The 22,963-nt window shown below is 50.6% G+C and overlaps 1 protein-coding gene across 1 annotated transcript in view; it reads right to left on the bottom strand.

The window, feature by feature from the left end:
- Nucleotides 1-1,975: 1,975 nt before the first annotated feature.
- The window catches only part of LOC136487784 (uncharacterized), a 42,313-nt gene continuing 21,325 nt past the window's right edge, over nt 1,976-22,963 (bottom strand). The window contains exon 3 of the mRNA XM_066484897.1: nt 1,976-4,804. Coding sequence (XP_066340994.1) covers nt 2,319-4,804 — 2,486 coding nt within the window. The 3' untranslated portion in view covers nt 1,976-2,318. The remainder of the gene's footprint in view (nt 4,805-22,963) is intronic.

Here is a 22,963-nt window from a genome sequence, read left to right as displayed (position 1 = left end):
ATAAAGAACGGGAGGCTGGAATCCATTCTAGCTTGAGCTACTCGTGGGAAGAGCTCCAACTGTTCATCCCACTGAATTTGAAACGCCTGCCAACAACGCCGGGCAAAACTGCAGAAGAGGAGGTCATCCAAGTCCTCTACCACACCAAGGGAGCAAAGTACACAATGATCATCATCATGGATGTAGTGCCGTCTTCGGAGCATGTCCTTGGAACAAAAAAAACTTTTTACGATATAAGTCGGAAACAGACGAAACATTTGAAACAAACGCTTACAACATACATGTATAGCCATTGCAACATGTGCAACGTCCTGATTTACTTTTGCAACATCGATATACAACACTTGCAACATACCTCTGAAACATCTGAAACAAACATACGCAACATGCGCTTTCTTCATGATGTGGTGTCTTTGGCCAACCGCAGGAGATGATGTCCGGACCGGCGACGACCTTCACCTAGTGGTGTCGGGGTGGTTGGTGGCGCGGTGCACGCCGTGGCCGCGTCAGGCGAGCACGGAGTGGGGGCGACGCGGCGGTGGATGGCTGTGGCAGCAAGGCAAAGTGGGCAGCGCGACGCATGATGGGTGCACACACATGGAATTGGCCACAGCGGCGAGGAACGGTGGCGTGACGCAGCGTGTAGGACGGGGGCACACGAGAGGAGATGGCCGCAACAATGACGTAGATTGGGGCGAGTGGATGACTGCACAGTGCAATAAAGCACGCGATGGGCGAACGTATTGGGGAGATATTTTTAAGAGAGACGAGGAGAGAGAGCAGACAGACCTATTCAGCCGACAACGGTAGTGCGCAGGCCTATCAAGGACGGACAGACGCCCGGACTGAAATATTTACCGATCCAAAAAAACAAAGTGCATCAGAGCTGCAAAAATATTCAAGTACTATGGCCCCGTTCAGCTTACCCCATATTCGACTTGTTCGGCTTGTTTTTTCAACCGAAACAACGTTTTTCTCTCACAACAATTCAGGCATAACAGTATTTTTCAGCCAGTTTTGGTAAGATTCAGCAAGCCGAACACGACCCATGTATATTTACGCATAGCCCTGGGACTTTACAATGTGACCCCTGGTTTGCGTCGGTCTTCCACCGCCGTCACCTTCCTTCCGCCCCAGCAGGAAGCGCAAATGCCTCATCCCGTCAACAACTCCACTGGATCCCGCAGCAAGGATTGGAGGAGGCGGTCAGGATTCGGCGATTCCTTTTTACGAGCCGAGCGAGCAGCCGCGTGTTTGAAACTGAGGCGGGTCGGCGTGGGCTACCCGCCGTTGCCCCCGGTCCGCCGAAGCTGTACTGCTGAAGGAGCCTGACCTGACGCCGACGAGGGAGAAATGCCGGTGCATGGGAGGCGTGGTCCTCTCGCTGATCCGGCGGGGGCCTCAATCAATGGACTACCCAATCCTCGTCTCTCAAGGATGAAATTAAATGCGACGGCCGCCGGCGTCTTCGACGGATGGAGGTATGTGACGCTGCAAAAGCACATTATCCCCACTTCCCCAGCACACGCGAGGGTTCTCTTTGTTTTCTGGAATTTTGTTTAACAATTGATTGGAGCGATCTACCAGCAGAAAGAAAGGGGAGATGAATTGGTAGGTCTAATGATTGATTGAGCAAGCAAAAGCGAAATCTCCTAGATGCTTAATTTCCTAATCCCTTCTTCTAAAAAATTGGGGACCGACCAACTCAACTCTCATAGTGAGATACTATGTAATGGCCAGGAATTTATAGCACATCAAGTTCGTGCAAAACATAGCATGCTTGATGGTTCATGGAATGCTTCCAACCGTTATATTAGCTACCTTTGTTCTTTGTAGATCGCTGCCAGTGTGACATTAACACCGAAATGCCATAGAGAATACTTTTGAAGTTCCATTAACTTGATCAAGAATTCTTAAAGCACAAACAGCATCCAACATGCATCCATCTTTTATTCCCTTATAGGAACACAGTCACTATGTTGCTATATACACAACAAACAACGATGGATGCACAAACAATGAACAGCAAGATTGGGACAACAACAAATTGAGGGCCCAAACAGTGGTCATTTTGTACACACTTTGCGAATTGTGTAACATTTCCTTCCTGCTGATGCAGTAAACATGTCAACGGGCTTCCTTTTGTATGCATTCATGTATATCATCAGCCACACAATCTGAGCTGAGATCCAGTGAATTTGCCAGTGTTCACTACGAAAAGCAAAGTGATACGATACTGTATGTACTAGTTATGGCAGATACTGAAGTACTGACTGAAGGTGCCCATGGTCATGCATTTACCATAGTATGCACGCATACTAATTTGTCACGCTGCAAGGAGGTGTTCCTTTCTTTGCTAAACTCTCCCTTTGTGCTTGCTCTTCAGAGGTCTTGGTCTCATCCACATTAGTTTGTTCCTCAACAAACTCAGTGTTTCTGGTTTCAGTACTTCCTACATGAGGAGCTTGAGTGTTGCTTTTGGATGCATTGTCCTCTCGCCACATGCTACTCTTCTCGATGCCACAATGCCAAAGCAATGCCCAAAGCAGGGTTATGAACTCGCCTCCTGACTGAATCTTGGACTTGTGTGCTTCGGTATTCCAACTGGGAGCAACGTGCACAAGTAAACACACCCACACTTCGGCTAGGATGTCCCAACGGTTTTCCTCATCCTCATGCTTGATCAGCTCATTGGCTAATATAGCACCTTGCTTCACTATGTTAATGCCGAGCTTACCATCCTCACTATCTTGCCCTGCTTCCTCTGCTATTGCCATCAATTTGACGTACCTACACTGTGTTGAGTCACAATCTTTGAGTTCCTCGCAAGCATATTGTAAGGTCTTCTCAAAGATCACTTTTGGTAACAAAAAACTGTCTGGTAACAGTTCAGACTCAAAAGCCTGCAGATAAGCACAGTACCGTGACAAGCTGTTTGCAGTGCGGTAATTAGTCTTGAGACGGCCGTGCAGAAGGGTGTTCTCATCAACAAGGAATGGCAGGGAAGAACACATGCTCAGCTTCTTCATAGATGACCAGGCAGAGCGCCTGGGCTTACTTAAGTCAATGTGATTGTCTTGCGCAAGCTTGATCTCACAAAGGCTGGTAGCAATGTGCCACACTAAGATGACTTGAGAACAAGTGTGCAGATTCAGTAAGGCCCATTCATACCGCGCAAACCTGTTGAGTGAGTCTCTGGGCAGGTGGTGGCCAGTGAGGTCTAGACGACCGAGTTCCTTTAGGACTGCTGCCTTTACACATTCAGGGATTTTGATGGGATCACCAGGTATCTTCCCATCAGATTTCTCTGGAATCACTCCCAAGGTAAGAGTGTGGGCCAGTTTCCAGAAGGTTGGCTTGTAAGTGCATGACTGCAAAAACTCATACTGATCGATGCATCCATGCCATGGGTTGGCAACTTTAGAGGTGAAGAATGAACTTGTCAGATTCTTCGTGAGACCTTCATTCCCTAGGCACCACCGTTGGTTCCGCACGTACTTGCACAAGAGTAGTAATCCTGTCCAGTTTGATAGCAGGTATGTGACCATCTCCCAAACCTCTTTGAAGATCATGAAGAACATGAACACCCATGTGATGATAACATCAATATTGTGTTCACCCACATGGAGCACAACAACCTTCTTCTTATTGTTATTATTATTAAGTAGCCTGTCGGTGACTCTGTAGACCTTGCAGATGTCAACAGCCAGCCAGAAGGCGACACCAATGGTTGTGATGGATTGGAGAAGGCTCAAGGAGAGAGAGAAAAGCCCACGCCAGAAGACCATAGGGTAGAAGGTGTAGAAATAGTCTTTGACAAATGCATGCTCCAACTCCAGGATTCGAAATGCCCGCTGTGCTGCTTCCATCTCTGGTTCAGCAGCATGTTTACAAATGATCTCTGAGGTAATTAGATGCCGTGTCCTGGGGATACTTTCTGAGTGCAGTGCCACATCTTCAAGCCTGCAGCGAAGAAGCCTCGACAAGGAGAAGGCCAGGCTCATATCCTTGTATCTGCAGCTGTTGCTGGATCCATAGCCCGGTAATGACTTAGAGCATTTCCATATCTTGTCCAGTGTGATCAATGTTGCATGGTCACTGTCATCAACCTGTAAAACATACAGAGGCCTCTTTATGTTGATTTTCCTGTTGGATTCGCCATAAACCAGGTACCTTTTACTGTTGTCGTCATTGTCAAAGTCATTGCTCCGGTTACGGTCATCGTCATGACCCATGTGCAGGTACTCTGGAAAGAACTCTGAGCTTAGACCATGCCACAAGGATTTGACAGCCCTGCGATGCGCGAAATATCTGTAGATGCTCCTCAATTGCAGAATGCCCCAGAGTGTCCAGAGTGGCCCTGCGAACTCCTTGCCAATCATGCCATTCAGGACAGCTGATCCGATGGAATTTATCACATTTGACACGTCCTTCAGCCGCAGCTCACGGTCCATGATGCTGTACCTGGAGAGATAGCCAAGGCTGGAACGGAGACTAACCAACACAATGGCCCAGACTGGGAACATTGGATTCGTAAAACCTGCAGATTGCATGGCTCCCATGAGATATACCACTATGAGATCGGACAGGCCATCAACTGTCCGCATGATGGTGATTATGATCGAGCTGCGAGACCAGCAGCGGTAAATGTCCAATGTAAACATCACTAGGAACATTGCTGTAACCACTGCCACTAAGAACTCAATGCGGATCAGAATATATATATCCCATTTCAACATGATGAAGAAAGATGCAATTAATTTGCCAATATTCACCATGCTGATAGCTTCGCTGGTTTGCTGTCCTGCTAGTAAGTTCAAGGATGAGCAAAGCTTCAAGCATAAGAACAATAGAAGACTTTACAATACACACCTGCTGGCTACTATATTGTAAGAGAAGATAGGAGAAAGAAAACTACGTGAGGTTAGCATAGGGAGCATGCATGAACATAACAAGCCATGCAATCATGATAATTTGCATCCCATTGATGAGACAAAGTGTATAGGCATTCTTTTATTTTTTACAGCGTTATAATGTACCATCAATTCTTGTGTAGTAGCATGCCTTATAGTCAGTTTAATGGGAATTTGGCAATCAAGCTCAATAACTTCTTTTCTTGCATATTTTATATATTTCCTTATTAATGATGCTTTAGGAAGAAAGTATTTTTTCCTGATGACATCACAATATTTGTGTGAACCTCTATCAGGTGGTAAGAAAAAAATAGGCTTCTTTTTATATGCCTTGCCGTGTGACATGTGGTGTATTCTTAAAAAGCTGCGTCGGCTTGTCGATCCGGGATCGCCTAGGATCAGGTGGAAGGTCGGAGAAGCCAGTCTTCGGTGGTGCTTCCTTGGCAGGCGGATAGTAGATCAGAGAGGCAGGCCAGTAGAATATGGTATTGGCTTTAAATCTTTTTTAAACTTGACTATAGATGTATTCTTGAATATTTGGACCATATGCTAAGGCAGGCTTTGCATACATGCAACCTCAAGAAGTCAGGTTGTAAAGCTAATTGATTGGGTCTAGGTGAAGTCCAATAGTGTTGAATTTGCAGTAGCCTATTAGACCAATGGGCAAGAGCTTATTGACTTGGCTCACTATCGAGTTAGTAAAAAAAGTTGATAAATAGTTGAAAAGTGGTTGGATCCAGGCCAAGGTGCGCTGTGAACTTCCTTCTGAGATTTTTCAAAATATATTACCTTTTTTCTCGAACGTGCCGTGTAGCACGTATTTCATTAAGAGGAAGTAGACAACACCGAACCAAACAACAAATGGCTCAACACTAGGTAACCAAAGGTTTTCTAGGCGAGGAGAAGGAAGAAAAACAGAAGCGAAAAAACTAAAGAAAACTACGACGAAGTCCGGCTACTACCACAAGGGGAATTAAAAGAAACAATGGGCTAAGGTACAGCAAGCTAGTAAACTAGGCCATAGGCAACGATTGGACGACCTAGAGCGGGTACCCCAAGGTAGGCTAAACCTCGAGGTCAACCCCCTCCACCAGCTGGATGCCCCCAATCGCGCAGCTTGCCGGGAAGAGCATCCTGATTGCCTCGCGCTTAGACTCCGAGAGAGGCTCGCCGAATAGGGCCATGTACTTATCGAAATCGCCATTCGCATCTGCCTGCGGCACCTGATCCTGCTGGCGGAGTCCCCATTTTGCCATCATCACGTTCTGGGCTTGCACGGTCGGGTTGGAGGCTCTACATCTGCTCTTGGCCGCAAGCCTCCCGCTACGACGTGGCGGTGAGAATGTGCATTCAACCGCACGACGCCTCCTAGGAACACGGAGACGTGGAGGTTCGACCAAGATCGGCTCCGTGATGGCAGAGCAAAGCTGCGACTATAGATACTGCGAGATGCCACTTGGTGACACCGGAGCTGGCGCCACAGCCGCCGCCGTGCCCATGGGCGACAAGGCCATAGGCGGGGATGGAACTCTGGACGGCGTCCTCGCGTGGTCCGAGCGTTCCTCGTCCGAAGAAGGGGCCGAGCGAGATGGGCCAGCACAAAGCTATGCCGGAAGGAGGGACCCTCCTGCTGGGACCCCCACACCCGAAGGCTCCTCCAAGACGACCAACTGCGGGTCGATCCGGCTAGGGGCGATCGAGGCTACCAACTCCTCGAGCATCGGGTCATCCGTGGCGTCGCGAACAGGGAGCATGTCGTGAGGCCAAACAAACAACATCAACGGGTCAACCCAAGGAAGGCACGTCCCGCTGGCTGGCACAACGAGGTCGGTCGCAGCGTCGGTGGAGGGGGCGTTGGTGCCTTCCTTTGGTGTCAACGGGTCAACCCAAGGAAGGCACGTCCCGCTGGCTGGCACGAGGTCGGCTGCAGCGTCGGTGGAGGGGGCGTTGGTGCCTTCCTGTGGCCGTCTTGGGCGCCTCTTGCGTCGACGCTGACGGCCTCGGCCGACAGGCGTACCGGCTGACGGCACATGCATAGCCCCACCCGTCTCCGCCGGACCAACGTGGGCAGGTGGCTGTAGTCGACGACCAACCTGTCCGCCCAAGCGACGACGCCGGCAGCTCCCATCGCCGACCCCTGGAGCAGGAACCGTTCGCAGACGCTTACAGGCATGGGCCAGGTGGCCCAAACCATTGCAGCGTAGGCACCGGCATGGGAGGCAGCATGTCGCCATGCGGTGTGTCTAGGACAGGCAATTGAGACACCGGCCTCGGAGCTCGTCGGGGAAGCGCCAACCAACAACCTACTGAACCTGACGGTGGTGCTGCGAGGCTGCGACGCCCTGACGGGGCAGCACCTCTTGACACCCATCACGATCCGGCGAGGAGGCCCTTCGGAAGGGGCCAAGCCTCCTATGCACAGGAGCCCTCTGCCCTGAGGCCACGGCGACGCCTTCGTCGGGTCAGGCGATACGAGGCCCCAAACGCTGGTGCACAGGGATGCGTCTACGGGAGGACGACTTGTCATCCTGGCGGCATTGGGGACGCCGCTGGACTCGACTGCGACGACACCGACGCTTGGCTGTTCCAAACTCAGCCGCCTGGGATAGCGAAGGTTCGACAGTGATGGACTGCACACGCTGTGGCCAAACAACTGTTGCAGCAGCAGCAGACACCAGAGCAGGGCCGGTAGCTACCATGGCGGACGGGCGGTGGGCGTTAGCCATGAAGCCACCACGACGCGGAGGAGGCCGCGCATCTATGGCCGCCTGCATCTCGCCCTTCCCCTTCAACAGAGGGTCGAAGAAAGGGGAGGCGCAGCCATCGGATGCCTCGTCACCAGAAGAGTCCGCGGATGAGGCATCAAACTGGACATGCTGAGCTATGCCCGGGACGAAGCACCCCCCGACCTCGGGGCGGCACCGGGCGTCGAAGGCTCTACCGGTAGTGGCCGCCGACTGCCCTCTGGAAGGGAAGCGCCATCCCCACCACAGCCATAAACTACGTCGCTGGTTGGAGCGGATCTGCTGTCGCTGGGTTCTCCTGTACGGGATCCGAGCTCCACCATCCCGGGCGACTGGGCGGACATGCCAGCGTCCACACCCGCAGCTTCGGCAGCCATGGCAGCGCCCGCACCCGGCAAAGGCGGCCCGGCCGGTGGCGGCCGCCGGCTACACGCCACAGAGGAATCGCCACCCCAACTGCAGCCATGACCAGAGCAAAACAACCCACCAGATGGTAGATCAGGAAGAGGTGGGGGCGGATCCGTAGCTGAAAGATGGATTTTGGTGGGATTAAGGGGAGATTTTGGTGGATTTGGTTGATTTTTTGGAGGGGGTGGGCGAGCGCCTAAAGGGAACGGGTGGGGCTCTAACGGCTCCATCTCTCAACGCCTCTCTGAGCTTAAATGTATTGCCTTCGTGCTGGAATCAAACAGACGAAGAGACATGTCTTCGTTGATCCGTAGAAATGATGCCAAGATGGACCCAAAGGGATGTCTGAGATAGCTGCGAGACTGGCCTCCCTTGCCAACGGGCCGGAGGACTTTCGTTTGATGATAAGACTCAAGTCTCGGGAGATCAAGCCAAGCTATTTGACGTCAATACAAAAGTCAAAGCCGAAGGCCAACTCGAAGATACGAACGAAGATGCTGGACGGCGTCGGGATGAACGGATCTTCGGCTGGGAGAAGAGACGTGGTCAAAGAATGAATATAATAAGGAGAGTCTTGCATGACCTAGTGTAATTACCATTGTAACCTTTTGACATTTTTGCCTAGGGGTCACACCAAACATGCCTGCTTTTAGAGGGCATTTAGAGCACTAGAAATGACCCCTGGCCTCCCTATAAAAGGGGTTCCACCTTTGCTGTACAAAGGATTGAATTTTTGAGTGATTTGAATTCCAGGAGTTCTTGAGCTCCAGTCTTCACTATTGCCCTTACTTTCGACTTACTGTTTATTGTTACCTTCGGGTTTAACATCAACAGTTGGCGCCCATCGTTTGTGTGTGCTCGAGAAAATCCCATGATGCCACCAAAGAAGATCACCAAGAAGCCACTGGCCATCGAAACCGTCCCATAGCAGAGCAAAGCTGAGAACACCCACCACACCCAAGAAAACCAACACACCAATGACTAAGTCACCGATAGGGTCTTTGAGCCTGTCCAATCTAGAGAAGAGACAATCACCCATGCTGTGAAGCTGAGAAAGGTCAAAGCCAAACCTTTGGGCCATCCACGAAGAGAGACAAAGGGAGATCAAGACTACTCAAAAGGAGCTCGAGTAGGCCTTGGCGGAATTCGAAGAGCAGCAGGTGCAAGAGTGGTTGATGATACGCCGAATGCTCGCAGAGCTAAGGCAAGCGAGGAGAAGCGAAGTGCGAGCGATGCCAACAACAGGGCAGCTCAGATCCGGCAGCAGATCGAGCAAGCAAGAAGGCAAGTGCAAGAGCTCGAAGTCGAGCTATATGAAACCCATCCAACGACTATCCCCCAACCACTCAAACCGCTGGTACACATCATGTGACAGCTTCGGGCTCAGGCCAGCAAATCTTACACATCAGGCCCATCGATTACACTTGCCCACTCCCAGAAAAGGCTGCAACTGGCCCAGTGGCCCCTGCCTACAAACCCAGCACTCTTCCCAGATACAATGGCCTCTTCAACCCCAAACAATTCCTCATGACCTACGAAGCTGCCATAACTTCGGCAGGTGGAGAGGATGTAGTGCTGGCCAAGTTTTTCATCATTTGTGCAATGGTGCAGCACTCAATTGGTACACAAAGCTGCCAGGGTTGTCCATCCAACTGCTGTCAAGACTTGAGGAGAGAAGTTATCAAAAACTTCACTATCATGGAGAGCCAGGAGATGTCATATGGAGAGATGTCAATCATGCAACAGCCGAAAAAACCGTTGGAAAGCTACTTCTAAAGATTCTTAACACTGAGATCTTAGGCTCCACGTATCTCAGAAGAGTTGGCCAAGCATGTAGCAATTCAAGGGCTCCGCCATGGTCCCTTCATGCAGCACATTGCAAGAAAACCACCAGCAACACTGGGGAAGCTCTATGAGTAGTTCAAGAAGTACTACAGAGCAGACAATGATAATCGCTTGAGGCTCGCTAGAGACGCTATCCAAAAACAGCAAAACCAACCCACCCAAAAACCAAACAATAGAACACCTTTCTACCCACAACACCGAGCCCAATATGTCATGCAAGTCGAAGTTGGAGCTTCGAACCAACTCAAACCCTCCTCATACCAACCCAACCCTCCCAACAATTCCTTCCAAGAACCCAAAAACAAACCTAGCCAGAGAGGCAAAGGAAGAGGTAGAGCACCATCGAGCAATCCAACTCATTATTGCGCCTATCATGGCAAGAACTCAACGCATGACAATGAGCAATGCCGTGACATCAAAAAGACAGTGGAGAAAATGCGGTCTGAAAAGCTCGAGGGTGCCTCAAAGCCAGCAAGCCAGCAAGCCACAAAAACACACCCCCTATTCCTGCACAACCATACCATCCTATATTCCCAGCCCTAAATTCAAATGTTGTACATGCTTCCACATCGGCAAGCACGTACATGCAACCTTCGGTTGCATTCCAACATTACTTTCCCAACTCTATCCCCAATTCTTCCCAACCCTACCACTTACTACAACTTCCAGCCAACCCAACTACTCACACCCAAACCCAACCAATCAAGGTTGAGGAGCTACCCCCAGCCCCTCAGCAAACTTCAAAACAAGAAAGCAGCACGAGCACTGCACACTGTATACCCAGCTTTGGGTACGTCATGCCCATCACCGGCGGATCCTCTATTGACTTCAAGAATAAGAGGCAGCGAAGGGACTATTTCCGTCAGGTCAAACATCTATGTTGAGGGGTTAGTCAAGAAGACTCCATGATCCCATATACCCATCACGTTCGCCGAAGAGGATCTCAAGATAAAAAAAATTACCCACATAACGACGCCATGGCCATCAAAGCCAACATAGCAGGCTGGACCATTGGCAAGATCCTGGTGGACACTGGCAAATCAGTAGACATCATCTTTGCTAGCACACTCAGAAGCATGACCAACATCAACCCAAACACCCTCGAACCTTCGGACACTCCACTCATTGGATTTGGGGGCAAGAGAACCAAGGCCTTGGGAAAGATCACATTACCAGTATCATTCAGCATCACCCTCAACACAAGAACCAAGCAAATCACCTTCGATGTGGCGGAAATGAATTTTGATGACAATGTAATCTTCGGCAGAGGAGTCATAAATGCTATCGATGTTGTCATTCGCCAGTCCTTCCTCTCTGTATGAAGATACTAGCTCCCAAGGGAGTTATCACCATCTTCGGGGATCAAAGAGAGGCAAGAAATATTGAGAAGACCTATATGCTAGGGCAACATAATTAATGTGCACTTGCTCGAAGAGGGGGTCAAGTCAGCAGGCTATGAGAAAGACCCAGAATATCCCGAGGACACTTTGCCAAGGGATAATGAGAAGAAAAGCATGATCGAAGCTGGTCCCACCAAAAAAGTGCAACTCGAAGATGATGTCTTCGATAGATTAGTTACCATCGGTGCTGATCTAGAACCGATGGAAGAAAGCAGACTCATGGAGTTTCTGCGTAACAACAATGATGCCTTTGCTTGGTCAGCCAACGTCTCAAAGGAGTGGATATAGCCATCATTGAGCATAGGCTCGATATAGACCCCAAAACAAAGCCAAAGAAGCAACGGCTCAAAAAGATGTCCGATGAGAAGTTGCAAGCAGTGAAAGCAGAGATGCAAAGATTGCTAGATGCACACGTAATCTGTGAAGTCAAGTACCCGCAATGGATGGCAAACACTGTTCTAGTACTCAAGAAGAATGGCAAGTGGAGGATGTGTATAGACTTCATTGATCTCAATAAGGCTTTCCCAAAAAATGACTACCCGAATTCCTAGGATTGGCAAGTTTGTGAATGAGGCAGCAGCCAGTGAAATGATGTCTCTCCTGGATTGCTTTTTGGGTACCACCAAATGTGGATGAAGGAGGATGAGGAGAAAATGAGTTTCATCACCTTAGTGGGCACATATTGCTTCGTTCGCATGCCGGAATGTCTCAGGAACGTGGGCACCACATTTTGCTGCATGTCAAGTGAAATTTTCAAGGAAGAGTTATTCAAAACTGTCCTCGCATATGTGGACGACATCCTAATCAAGAACACGAAGAGGCAGTACCACATATCTAATCTCGCAGTAGCCTTCGCAAGAATGAGAGCGGCAGGTCTTAAGCTCAATTTTGAGAAATGTGTCTTCAGGGTCACAAAGGGGAATATCCTAGGTTGCCTGGTTTCCTCATGCCAAATCGATGCTAATCCTGACAAAATACAAAAAATACCTGACATGGAGCAGCCCAAAGTGCATCAAGGATGTCCAAAAGCTGACTAGGAGGATAGCAGCTTTGAACAGATTCCTGGTAAAGTCAGCCAAGCAAAGCTTACCTTTCTTCGCGGTGCTGATCAAGAACGTGGGAAGTTCGAATGGGGGCCTGAATAGTGAAAAGCGTTTCGAGAACTCAAGTTACACTTGATGAGCATGACGAAGCTAACCACTCCAGACCCAAAGGAACCTTCCCTAGCTACTATACATAGCAGCTTCACATTCAGCAGTCAGTGCCACGTTGGTCTGTGAGAAGCAATCGAGTGGGTGAAAGATCCAACATCTAGTTTATTTCATGTCTGAAGCACTCTCAGGCTCGAAGTTATTCTACTTAGAGATAGAAAAGATAGCCTATGCAGTGGCCATAGCATCTAGAAGGCTCAGGCATTACCTCAAAGCTTACACCATCAGAGTCCTCACAGATCAACCACTAAATGAACTATTGAGCAATAGAGAAGCTTCAGGCAGACTAAGGTTGTGGGCAGCAGAACTTTCGAAATATGTGGTTGACTTCGAGAAGAGGTCCGCAATCAAATCTCAAGTCCTCGTGGACTTCATAGTCGACTGGACATCACCAGAACAGCTTACACGATCAGAGTCCTCACAGATCAACCACTAAATGAACTATTGAGCAATAGAGAAGCTTCAGGCAGACTAAGGTTGTGGGCAGCAGAACTTTCGAAATATGTGGTTGACTTCGAGAAGAGGTCTGCAATCAAATCTCAAGTCCTCGCGGACTTCATAGTCGACTGGACATCACCAGAACCAACACCCATTACCGAGGACAAGGCTTGGTTCATTCATTGTGATGGAGCTTGGGTGAACAAAGGAGCTAGGATTGCGGCAATAGTGACTTCACCTTCATGTGCCAAAATGCGCTATGTAGCGAGGTTAGTGTTCTGCAACCTCGATGATAGAAGCACCAATAATGTAACCGAGTACGAGGCTTTGTTACTAGGGCTTCGGAAAGCAAGGGCCCTTAGGGCTCAGAGATTTGTGGTGAGGACAGACTCCAAGGATGTGGCTGATCAAGTGGAGAAAGAATGCCTTGCCAAGCAGCTTGAACTCATCTAGTACCTGGCAGTGGTTAGAAGCTTCGAGAAAATTTAAGGGGTTTAATGTTGAGCATATTCTAAGGCTCCAAAATGACGAAGCTAACTCGCTGGCAAAGGCTGCGGCCAAAAATGACAAGTTACCACTAGATGTCTTTTTTGAGAACATTACAACACCTTCGGTAAGAGAAAACGATGACCAGACGAAGTTGGTAAGCGCCGAGGATTGGCGATCTCCAATCATGGCTTATCTTTGAGGTCACAACGAGCCCAAAGACGAAAATGACTGAGAATAATGTAGCAAAGAGCCAGAGCATACCTTATTGTTGATGGTGTGCTGGTACAAGAAAGGTGTCACAGCTCCCTGGCTTCGTTGCATCTCTCATGACGAGGGCAAGGAGCTAATTGGCGAAATTCATAGTGGTTTGTGCGGCGCACACTTTGGTGCCAGAGCACTGGTATAGGCAAAGCTTTTAGGCAAGGATTCTATTGACCAATGGCGACCACAGATGCAACGCACACTGTAAAGACCTGCGAAGCATGCCAGAAATGTGCAAACAACCAGAATGCCCCATCGTCACCTTCGTAGCTGATTGCGCCAACATGGCCATTACAGCGCTGGTGGTTGACCTCATGGGACCGCTACCAATAGCACAAGGCAACTTGAAATATGAAATATGCAGTTGTAGCAGTTGAGTACTTCACCAAGTGGATTGAAGCTAAGGCTTTATCCAACATCACTGCAAAGACAATTAGAAAATTCTTCTGGCAACAAATCATATGCAGATTCAGTGTACCCAAAGAGGTCATCGTGGACAATGGCAAACAATTTGATTGCCAGAAATTCAGAGAATATTGCATGACCATGGGCATGAAGGCAAAGTTTGCCTCAGTCTACCACCCTCAATCAAATGGTGTAGTGGAAAGGGTGAATGGCTTAATATTTTCAGCAATTCACAAGTGTTTATCAGATTGCCAGAGAAAAGGAAAATGGATCGAGAAGCTACCGGGCTCATGATACCTCTATATAAAGAGCAACAAATTTACACCGTTCAAGCTATTCTATGGGGAAGAGGCAATGTGCCCAGAAGAAATTCTCCACTAGGGCTTCGAGTTCAACAAGGAGCACCCGAGGGCAGCGAAGCTGTCGACAAGGACATAGTGGAGATATATAGGTTGGAGGCAGACCAAAATCTCACAAAGTACCAGGCAGAAACCAAAAAGTTGAGAGACAAAAAAGTTGTGCTAAAAACATCAATGTGGGAGAGACTGGGTACTCCGAAAAAACCCGAGCGCACCTTCGGGTAAACTACAGAACAAGTGGGAGGGGCCATTCCTAGTTCTTTGAAGTAACAATCCAGGCTCCTTTCACTTGGGCGACGAAGATGGCCAAGAGCTACCACATTCACGGAATGCGGACAGCTTACGCAAATACTACTTGTAACATGGACGACAACTTCGTGCGGTTATAAACGAAGCTGCCACGAGCATTTTCCTTTTCATTTCTTTTAACTTTGGAAGGTCCGTAATCTTTTCCTCATAAGGAGACCCCTAGAGGGGGTGAGTTTTTTAATGTGGCGGCACCTATTGTAACTGTTTTTTTTGCAAATATAAAACAGTATATCTCCCTAACCTGAGTCCAACATCGAAAAACGACTTGCCAAGGCCAGGCGTTAACATTCAAGAAGTGTAAGCTAGAACTGAGTGAGCCTTGCAAAAACAAGGCCCATTCAGATCTAACATCACGCAAAAGCTACATCTGCGAAGTCAAAACAAATCACATAAAAACGTGGCTTGTTTGAAAAGAACAAAAGAGGCACTAAGCCTAATTAAGTTCCAACTAAAGGCACGTCGACGCCTCATATTGCTTGTTCGAAAAGAGCAAAAGAGGCACTAAGCCTAGTTAACTTCAAATGAAAGGCGCAGTGCAGCCTTGCTCAAAAAGAGTAAGAGGCTCAAAAGCCAAACTAACCATACATCGATTTAACCTCGAAACAAGGGCGAGTTGACATCATCGATCAACCTTTTTTTGCAGAAGACATGTCTTCGTTGATCCGCAGGAACGAGGCAAAGATGGACCCAAAGGGATGATCAGAGATAGCTGCGAGATTAGCCTCCCTTGCCAACGGGCCAAAGGACTTTTGTTCGATGATAAGACTCAAGTCTTGGGAGATCAAGCGAAGCTATTTGACATCTCTACCAAAGTCGAAGCTGAAGGCCAACTCGAAGATACGAACAAAGATACTGGACAGTGCCCGGATGAACGGATCTTCGGCTGGGAGAAGAGACTTGGTCAAAGAATGCCTGCTTGCCGTTTAGGGCATTTAGGGCACTAGAAATGACCCCCTGGCCTCCTTATAAAAGGGGTTCCACCCCCACCGTACAAAGGGTTGAATTTTTGAGTGATTAGTGAATTCCAGGAGTTCTTGAGCTCCAGTCTTTACTGTTGTACGTCCTTACTTTCGACTTACTGCTTGCTGTTACCTTCAGGCTTAACAACAACAGATGATTTGAAGGGTGGTTCTATACATTGTATCATTTACCAGAGTGACAATGAAATAATAAACAAGTTATGCAGTTGATGTTAAAAAACAATTGACTTATGAGAGGATTTGTGGGCTCTTTCGCCAGAGGTTATTTTGTCTAACAGGGACTCTCTCCGATGCCTTATGTGAATGCAGTGGTGTATATTGCGCACAGGGTTTGTCGGATATCTATACCCAGGTATCCGAGCAAAAGGATTAATGAGCGTCGCGTCGCCTCATCCGATGGTTAAGGATGCAGCTGCGGCCTCGTCCGACTCTGAGGACAAGGTTTCAGCCTCGTCCAACCCCAAGGCGTGGGCTCCGACTCCGAGGATGAGGTTTCCGCCTCGTCCGACCCCAAGGCGTGGGCTCCGACTCCGACGACGAGGTTTTTGCCTCGTCCGACCCCAAGGCGTGGGCTCCAACTCCTCTGACCCTAGGGCGCGAGCTCCAACTTGTCTGGTCCCACGGGGAGGGCTCCACCTCTTCTGAACCCCGAGGGTCGGATTCCTTCTCGCCCGGCTCCAACTTGTCTGGTCCCACGGGGAGGGCTCCACCTCTTCTGAACCCCAAGGGTCTCGATGACGGATTATGTTTTGGTGTCCTACGACATGATCGCGGAAGGCTCCGAGACCGTCTCCGATTTCGACTCTAGCAGGGGGAGCCACACCCCTCGCGTGAGTGCTCCATGGTGGAAACCCGCAATGTGCACGACGAAGGTTTCCACGGTGGGGAAGCCACTCCCTCAAATGGCCAGGACGATGAGGCCGAGGGGGAAGCAAGGGCCCCACACGTGGAGCAGTTGCGAGCGCGGTAGAAGGAGCTCGAGGACGTGTGGCTCTAGCTAGAACAGGAGCAAGTGGAGCTCGAGCGTGAGATCGCTCACCACGCGGATGGTGGGCACGCACGTGCCATGGCCTGCGACGTACACAGGAGGATCATCGAGGACGACGATGGCCTCCCAAACTTTGCCCGTGTCAGTCAGAACATAGCCGCCACGGCAGCTATGATCCAAGGCATGCCAGAGCCCACGATGCCCGATGAGCGCCAAGCTCATCGGGAGATTCGCACGTTGCTCAAGCGAGCAGCGGTGCAGCAGGAAGAGAACTCGATGTCTCGGTGACACGAGCTCGATGCCAGCCAACGCGTGTCCTCGAGACATCGTGCCAGGGATGTATCCGTCCACCAGGCGCCATCATCATAGGGTGGCGGAAGGCCCACTATGGCCCCGATCCAAGGGCGTCTCGACCACGACCATGATGCTCGGCTCACCCTGAACGCCCAAAGGTGTGCACAGGGTGACAGAGAGAAGGCAGCCGACCATGGCTACCACCCTCACAGTGGTTGGCGCTACGACCGTGAGGAGGGCCGAAGTCATAGCCCCGAACCGACGGGGTCCTAGGCTTTCGGTTGGCATATCCTCAAGGTGGCGCTCCCGCCCCGATACCACTCGCCGACTAACATCCCAAAATAATCCAAGAAAACAAACCTCAGCTCATGGCTCGAGGACTACTGGCTCACCTACCGGGCCAGCGGTGCAGACAGTGATGACTTCATCATCCGCAATCTCCCCTAATCTTGGCCGACTCGGCGCGAACATGGCTAGAGCACCTTCCGCCCAACTACGTTCAGAGTTGGGCGGACCTAAAACAAATCTTCATGGGGAACTTCCAGGGCACTTACGCGTGCCCTGGGAACCCCTAGGACTTGAAGAATTACCAACAAAAGTCAGGAGAGACTCTCTATGAGTACATTCAATGCTTCTCCTAGCAGTGCAACAAGCTCCCGAATGTCATCGATGCCGACATCATCGGAGCCATCCTATCAAGGACCACCTGCGAGTCCCTAGTCCATAAGTTGGGACGTAAGGGCCCACGGACTACCGAGGAACTCCTTGACATCGCGACCAGCCACGCTTCCAACGAAGGGGCGGTTGGAGCAATTTTCGATCGCTCCAGAGGCAAGGCGAAGCAGGACGAGGACACCGTCTAAGGGCCCTCCGACCGTTCAAACAAGAAGAACTAGAAACTACATGAGGGCTCGCTCGTGGCCGCCGCCAAGCGAAAAGCTGGTCGAGCGCTGGCTGAGGGCACCCCGATCACTTCGACAAGCTGCTCAAGGGGCCACACCCAAACCACACCTGCCCCATCAAATACATGTACAAGGACTGCTCCCTCATGAAGCATTTCTTCACCTGCGGCTCCAAGAAATGGGAGAAGAAGAAGAAGCCTGAGGCAGAAGCTGACGACGCCAGAGAGAAGGATGGTGGCTTTCTGTTGCTGGATGGCTGCCTCATGATCTTCGGTGGGCCGGAGGCATACGACTCCAAGCACTAAAAGAAGCTCACGCACCGAGGTCTACGAAGCCATGCTCGCCACGCCCGCTTTCCTCAAATGGTCAGGGTCTCCCATAACCTTCGACCGATCTGACCCCCAAGTAGGAAGGCGCGCTTGTTGACTTCCTCCGCGCCAATCGAGACATCTTTGCGTGGAAACCCTCGGATATGCCGGGAATTCTGAGGGAAGTCACCGAGCATGCCTTGAAGATCAGGCCGGGTTCCAGGCCGGTCAAACAACACCTGCTCCACTTCAACGAGGAAAAGCAGAGGCTCATCTGCGAGGAAATCGCTAAGCTCTTGGCGGCCGATTTCAACAAGGAAGTATACTACCCAGAGTGGTTGTCCAATCCTATTCTGGTAAAAAAAAAGTGGGAAATGGAGAATGTGTGTTGACTACACGAGCCTCAATAAGGCGTGCCCAAAGGATTCATTTCCTTTACCACACATAGATCAGGTAGTTGACTCGACCTCAGGGTGCAAAACCCTATGCTTCCTTGATGCGTACTCTGGGTACCATCAAATCACGATGAAAGAGTCTGACCAGCTCACAACCTCTTTCATCTCCCTGTTCGGATCGTTCTGCTACGTTACGATGCCGTTCAGACTCAAGAACGCCGGGGCTACGTACCAGCATATAATGACCAAATTCTTTGGAGACCTCATCAGGTGGACCATTGAGGCTTACGTGGACGACATCGTAGTCGAGTCCAAGCAGACCGACCAGCTCATGGCCGACCTAGAGCAGACCTTCTAGAAGCTTTGGGAGAATGGCATCAAGCTCAACCCTAAGAAATGCGTCTTTGGGGTCCCAATGGGCATGCTACTCAGATTCATCATCTCTGAGCACGGTATCGAAGCCAACCCAATAAAAATCTTAGCCATCATGAAGATGGGCCTGATTCCCAACCTGAAGGGAGTTCAGAAGGTTGCCAGGTTCCTCATAGCGCTTAGTCGCTTCATTTCGCACCTCGGCGAATGGGGGCTCCCCCTTTACCGGTGCCTAAAGAAAACCGGCCGATTCGCGTGGACGCCTGAGGCTCAAGAGGTGCTTGACAAGCTCAAAAGTGCTTCTGACAAAGGCCCCAATTCTAGTCCCGCCGACTGAGGGAGAGCCGCTCCTACTCTACGTCGTAGCTATGACTCAGGTGGTCAGCGCTGCCTTAGTTGTAGAACGGGGAGAAGAGGGACACGCTGTCAAGGTATAGTGGCCCGTGTACTTCGTTAGTGAAGTCTTGTCTGACTCCAAGACACGCTACCCCTAGATCTAGAAGCTCCTATACGCCATCCTGATCACCAAGAGGACGCTGCTCCACTACTTCGACTCACACCAGGTGACCATCATGTCATCCTTCCCCCTCAGCGAGGTTATCCAAAACCGAGAGGCCATGGGGAGAATCATGAAATGGGCGCTCGAGCTGATGGAACAGGGCATCACATACGCCCCATGAATGACCATCAAGTCTCAGGTACTGGCTAACTTTGTGGCCAAATGGACCAATATCCAGATGCCATCGACAACCATCGATCAGGAGTATTGGACGATTTACTTCAATGGATCACTGATGAAGAAGGGCACCGGGGTCGGGCTAGTTTTATTTTCCCCCCTTGGGGTGCGCATGAGGTACGCAATTCACATCCACTTCTTGGTTTCAAATAGCGTGGCTGAGTATGAGGCACTCATCAATGGCTTGCGCATCACCATTGAGTTAGGCATCCGATGGCTTGACGTCCGAGGCGACTTGCAACTGGTCATCGACCAGGTAATGAAGGAGTCAAGCTGCCACAATGTCAAGATGGCTGCATATTGTCATGAGGTCTAACAGTTGGAGGACAAGTTCGATGGCCTCGAGCTCAACCATGTCTCAAGGCAGCTCAACGAAGCAACCAACTTCTTAGCAAAGATGGCATTGAGCCGAGAGCCGATCCCCACCGACATCTTCGCTAGCGACCTGCACAAGCCCTCGGTCCGATATGAGAACCAGAATAGACCGGCAACGAGCCACCAGTTCTGGGCTCGGGGGCTGACTGACCCTCAGTTCCATCCAACCCTGAGGTCATGGAACTCGTCGAACACCCAGTGGTGGAGCTTGACCCTCTAACCGACAAGAGAACACCTTATCTTGAATGCCTCCTCCACGAGGTGGTCCCTGCCGACAAGATGCAGGCTCGACGGCTCGTGCGTCGCACCAAGTCCTTCGTCGTCATCAAAGGGAGCTCTACAAGCGCAGCCACTGGAATCCTACAACGTTGCATCCCCACCGAGCAGGGGAAGGACCTGCTGGAAGACATCCATGGAGGGGTCTAGGGACATCATGCCGCACCTAGAACCTTGGTCGAAATGCATTCCGGCAAGGTTTCTACTAGCCAACCGCGGTGGCCAACGCCGAGCACGTCGTACGCACCTACAAAGGATGCCAGTACTACGCTTGGCAAACTCACCTACCGGCCCAAGCGCTCTAGACGATCCCCATCACGTGGCCGTTCGTGGTCTAGGGGTTTGACTTGGTAGGTCCCCTCAAGAGGGCACCCAGGGGCTTTACGTACTTGTCACCATGGACAAGTTCACGAAGTGGATCGAGGCTCGGCCGATCACCGTGATCAAATCCGAGCAGGTCGTGTTGTTCTTCACAGACATCATCCACCGATTTAGGGTCCCAAACTCCATCATAACCGACAATGGAACACAGTTCATGGGAAGAAATTCCTCTGGTTCTACGACGACCACCACATCCACGTTGATTGGACTGCCATAGCGCACCCCCGCACGAACGGGTAGGTCAAACGTGCGAATGGCATGGTTCTCCAAGGCCTTAAGCCTAGGATCTTCAAACGACTCCACAAAGCTAGTGGACAGTGGGTCGCGGAGCTCCTCTCGGTACTCTAGAGCCTAAGGACGTCCAGCATCCGGGCAACCGATTACACGCCATTTTTCATGGTCTATGGCTCTGAAGCCATCCTCCTAACCGACCTCAACTACGGAGCGCCAAGGGTCAAGCCCTATAACGAGCAGGGAAACAAAGCATCTTTGGAAGATGCCATGGACCTGCTTGATGAAGCACACGACATCGCCCTGCTCTGTTCGGCCAAATACCAGCAGGCACTATGATGGTACCATAGCCGACGCGTGCGGGGTCATGCCTTCGGTGTAGGCGATTTAGTCCTTCGCCGCATCCAGAGCTATAAAAATCGCCACAACCTTTTGGAGCCGTGGGAAGGACCGTACATCATCGTAGAAGTACTCCAACCCGGCACCTACAAGCTCAAGACTGATGAGGGCAAAGACATCGCCAACGCCTGGAACATCAAGCAGCTACGTCGCTTTTACCCTTAGTCTTCCCATTCCAAAGCTTCCAACATGCTTATCAAACTAAGTAATGTTTCTGCAAAAACTAAAAAATGTTACCTCCTATTGGGTTCGCTTCTGATCTAATCAGTCTTTAGTAAACACCCGACCCCGGTAACTACCTAGGGTCAGGTTTTACTCGTTGGCTGATAGGAGTACATATACTCAAGAACATTTTCCCATCCGACCTTTCTTTTTTATGACAAGACCTAGAAATAAGAGTGTAGCCATGCGTTAGTGTAGCTTGGTGCGAAGCCCTCACTAATCACTGGTAGGATGATGTTATTGTAGTGGGAGCGGGCGATGGTGAACCCATGATGGATGCTAGTGTACAGGGCCTCCCTTGCGAGTGCGCGCGCCCAATCTGGGATCTGGGTAACCTGGACTGCGAGCGAGCTCATTTCCACGGCTAGGGTGACCCCAAGGTCATTGAAGACCAACCCAATGGCAGCACGCAAGGTGTCGTGGTCGATGCTCTCCGACTGGAGTTGACCCCGCACCTCGGAGAGTTGCCTCTGTAGGACTGCCCAAGCCGAACGCCAAAGAGCGTCAGAAAACCGACTGCAAACTCCAAGCAAAAAGGTAACCAGAGCCTCACCTTTCACTTGCTCCTCAAGCACCGTCTTCTCCCTCTAGAGCATGCCAACATCCCTAGCCAAGGCAGCGGCTAGGCCCTCAGCTTCTTCCTTCAACTTCTACTCATTTTTGAGCGCGTGCCGAGCGTCGGTGCTCTCTTGACGGGCAAGGTCGAGGGCCGGGCGGAGTCGTCCAAGCTCCACAGCATATTCCCCGGCCTTGGTGACCATAATGTTGAGCTTGTCCTCGGCCTCATTGGCGTGTTGACGGGCTTCCCATTCCTTGGTCTAGAGGCTCACCACCTCCTCATGCAGCCACGACACTTTGGCAGCAAGCCCCCAGACCTCCCTCTCACGATGGAGCAATAGAGACTTCTCCTGGCTGCGCATCGCAAGGGACTGCAGAAAAATCAGGTTAGAATTATATAAACATGGCTCGAAAGTAGAAAACACGAAGACATGACAAACCTGGCCAGCCAGGGCGATGTCATCCTTCAACACCCCCAACGCATCGGTCAAAGAGCAGATTGCGGACTCAAGTCCCGAGCATACGCTCATCCAGTCATTCACCTCCGTCGGGTCATCGAGGGTGAACACTGAGTCGCTCGAATCTAGCTGCCTGGCCCAAAGGACCCGGTCTCTTCCCCATGCAAGCGGATCATCTCCCTGCCAGACAAGGGACCGGGAGGGCCTTGCTCCAACCGAGGGGTTGGTCGTCGCAACCATCGGCGTTGGCCCGACGGTAGCTGACGGTACCTCCTCCGTCATCGGTGCTCCCTCAGGAGCGGACCC

This window comes from Miscanthus floridulus, chromosome 10, assembly GCF_019320115.1.
Source record: "Miscanthus floridulus cultivar M001 chromosome 10, ASM1932011v1, whole genome shotgun sequence".
NCBI classification, from domain to species: domain Eukaryota; kingdom Viridiplantae; phylum Streptophyta; class Magnoliopsida; order Poales; family Poaceae; genus Miscanthus; species Miscanthus floridulus.
The sequence above is the reverse complement of the archived record's forward strand: the minus strand, read 5'-3'. Positions and strand labels throughout refer to the sequence as shown.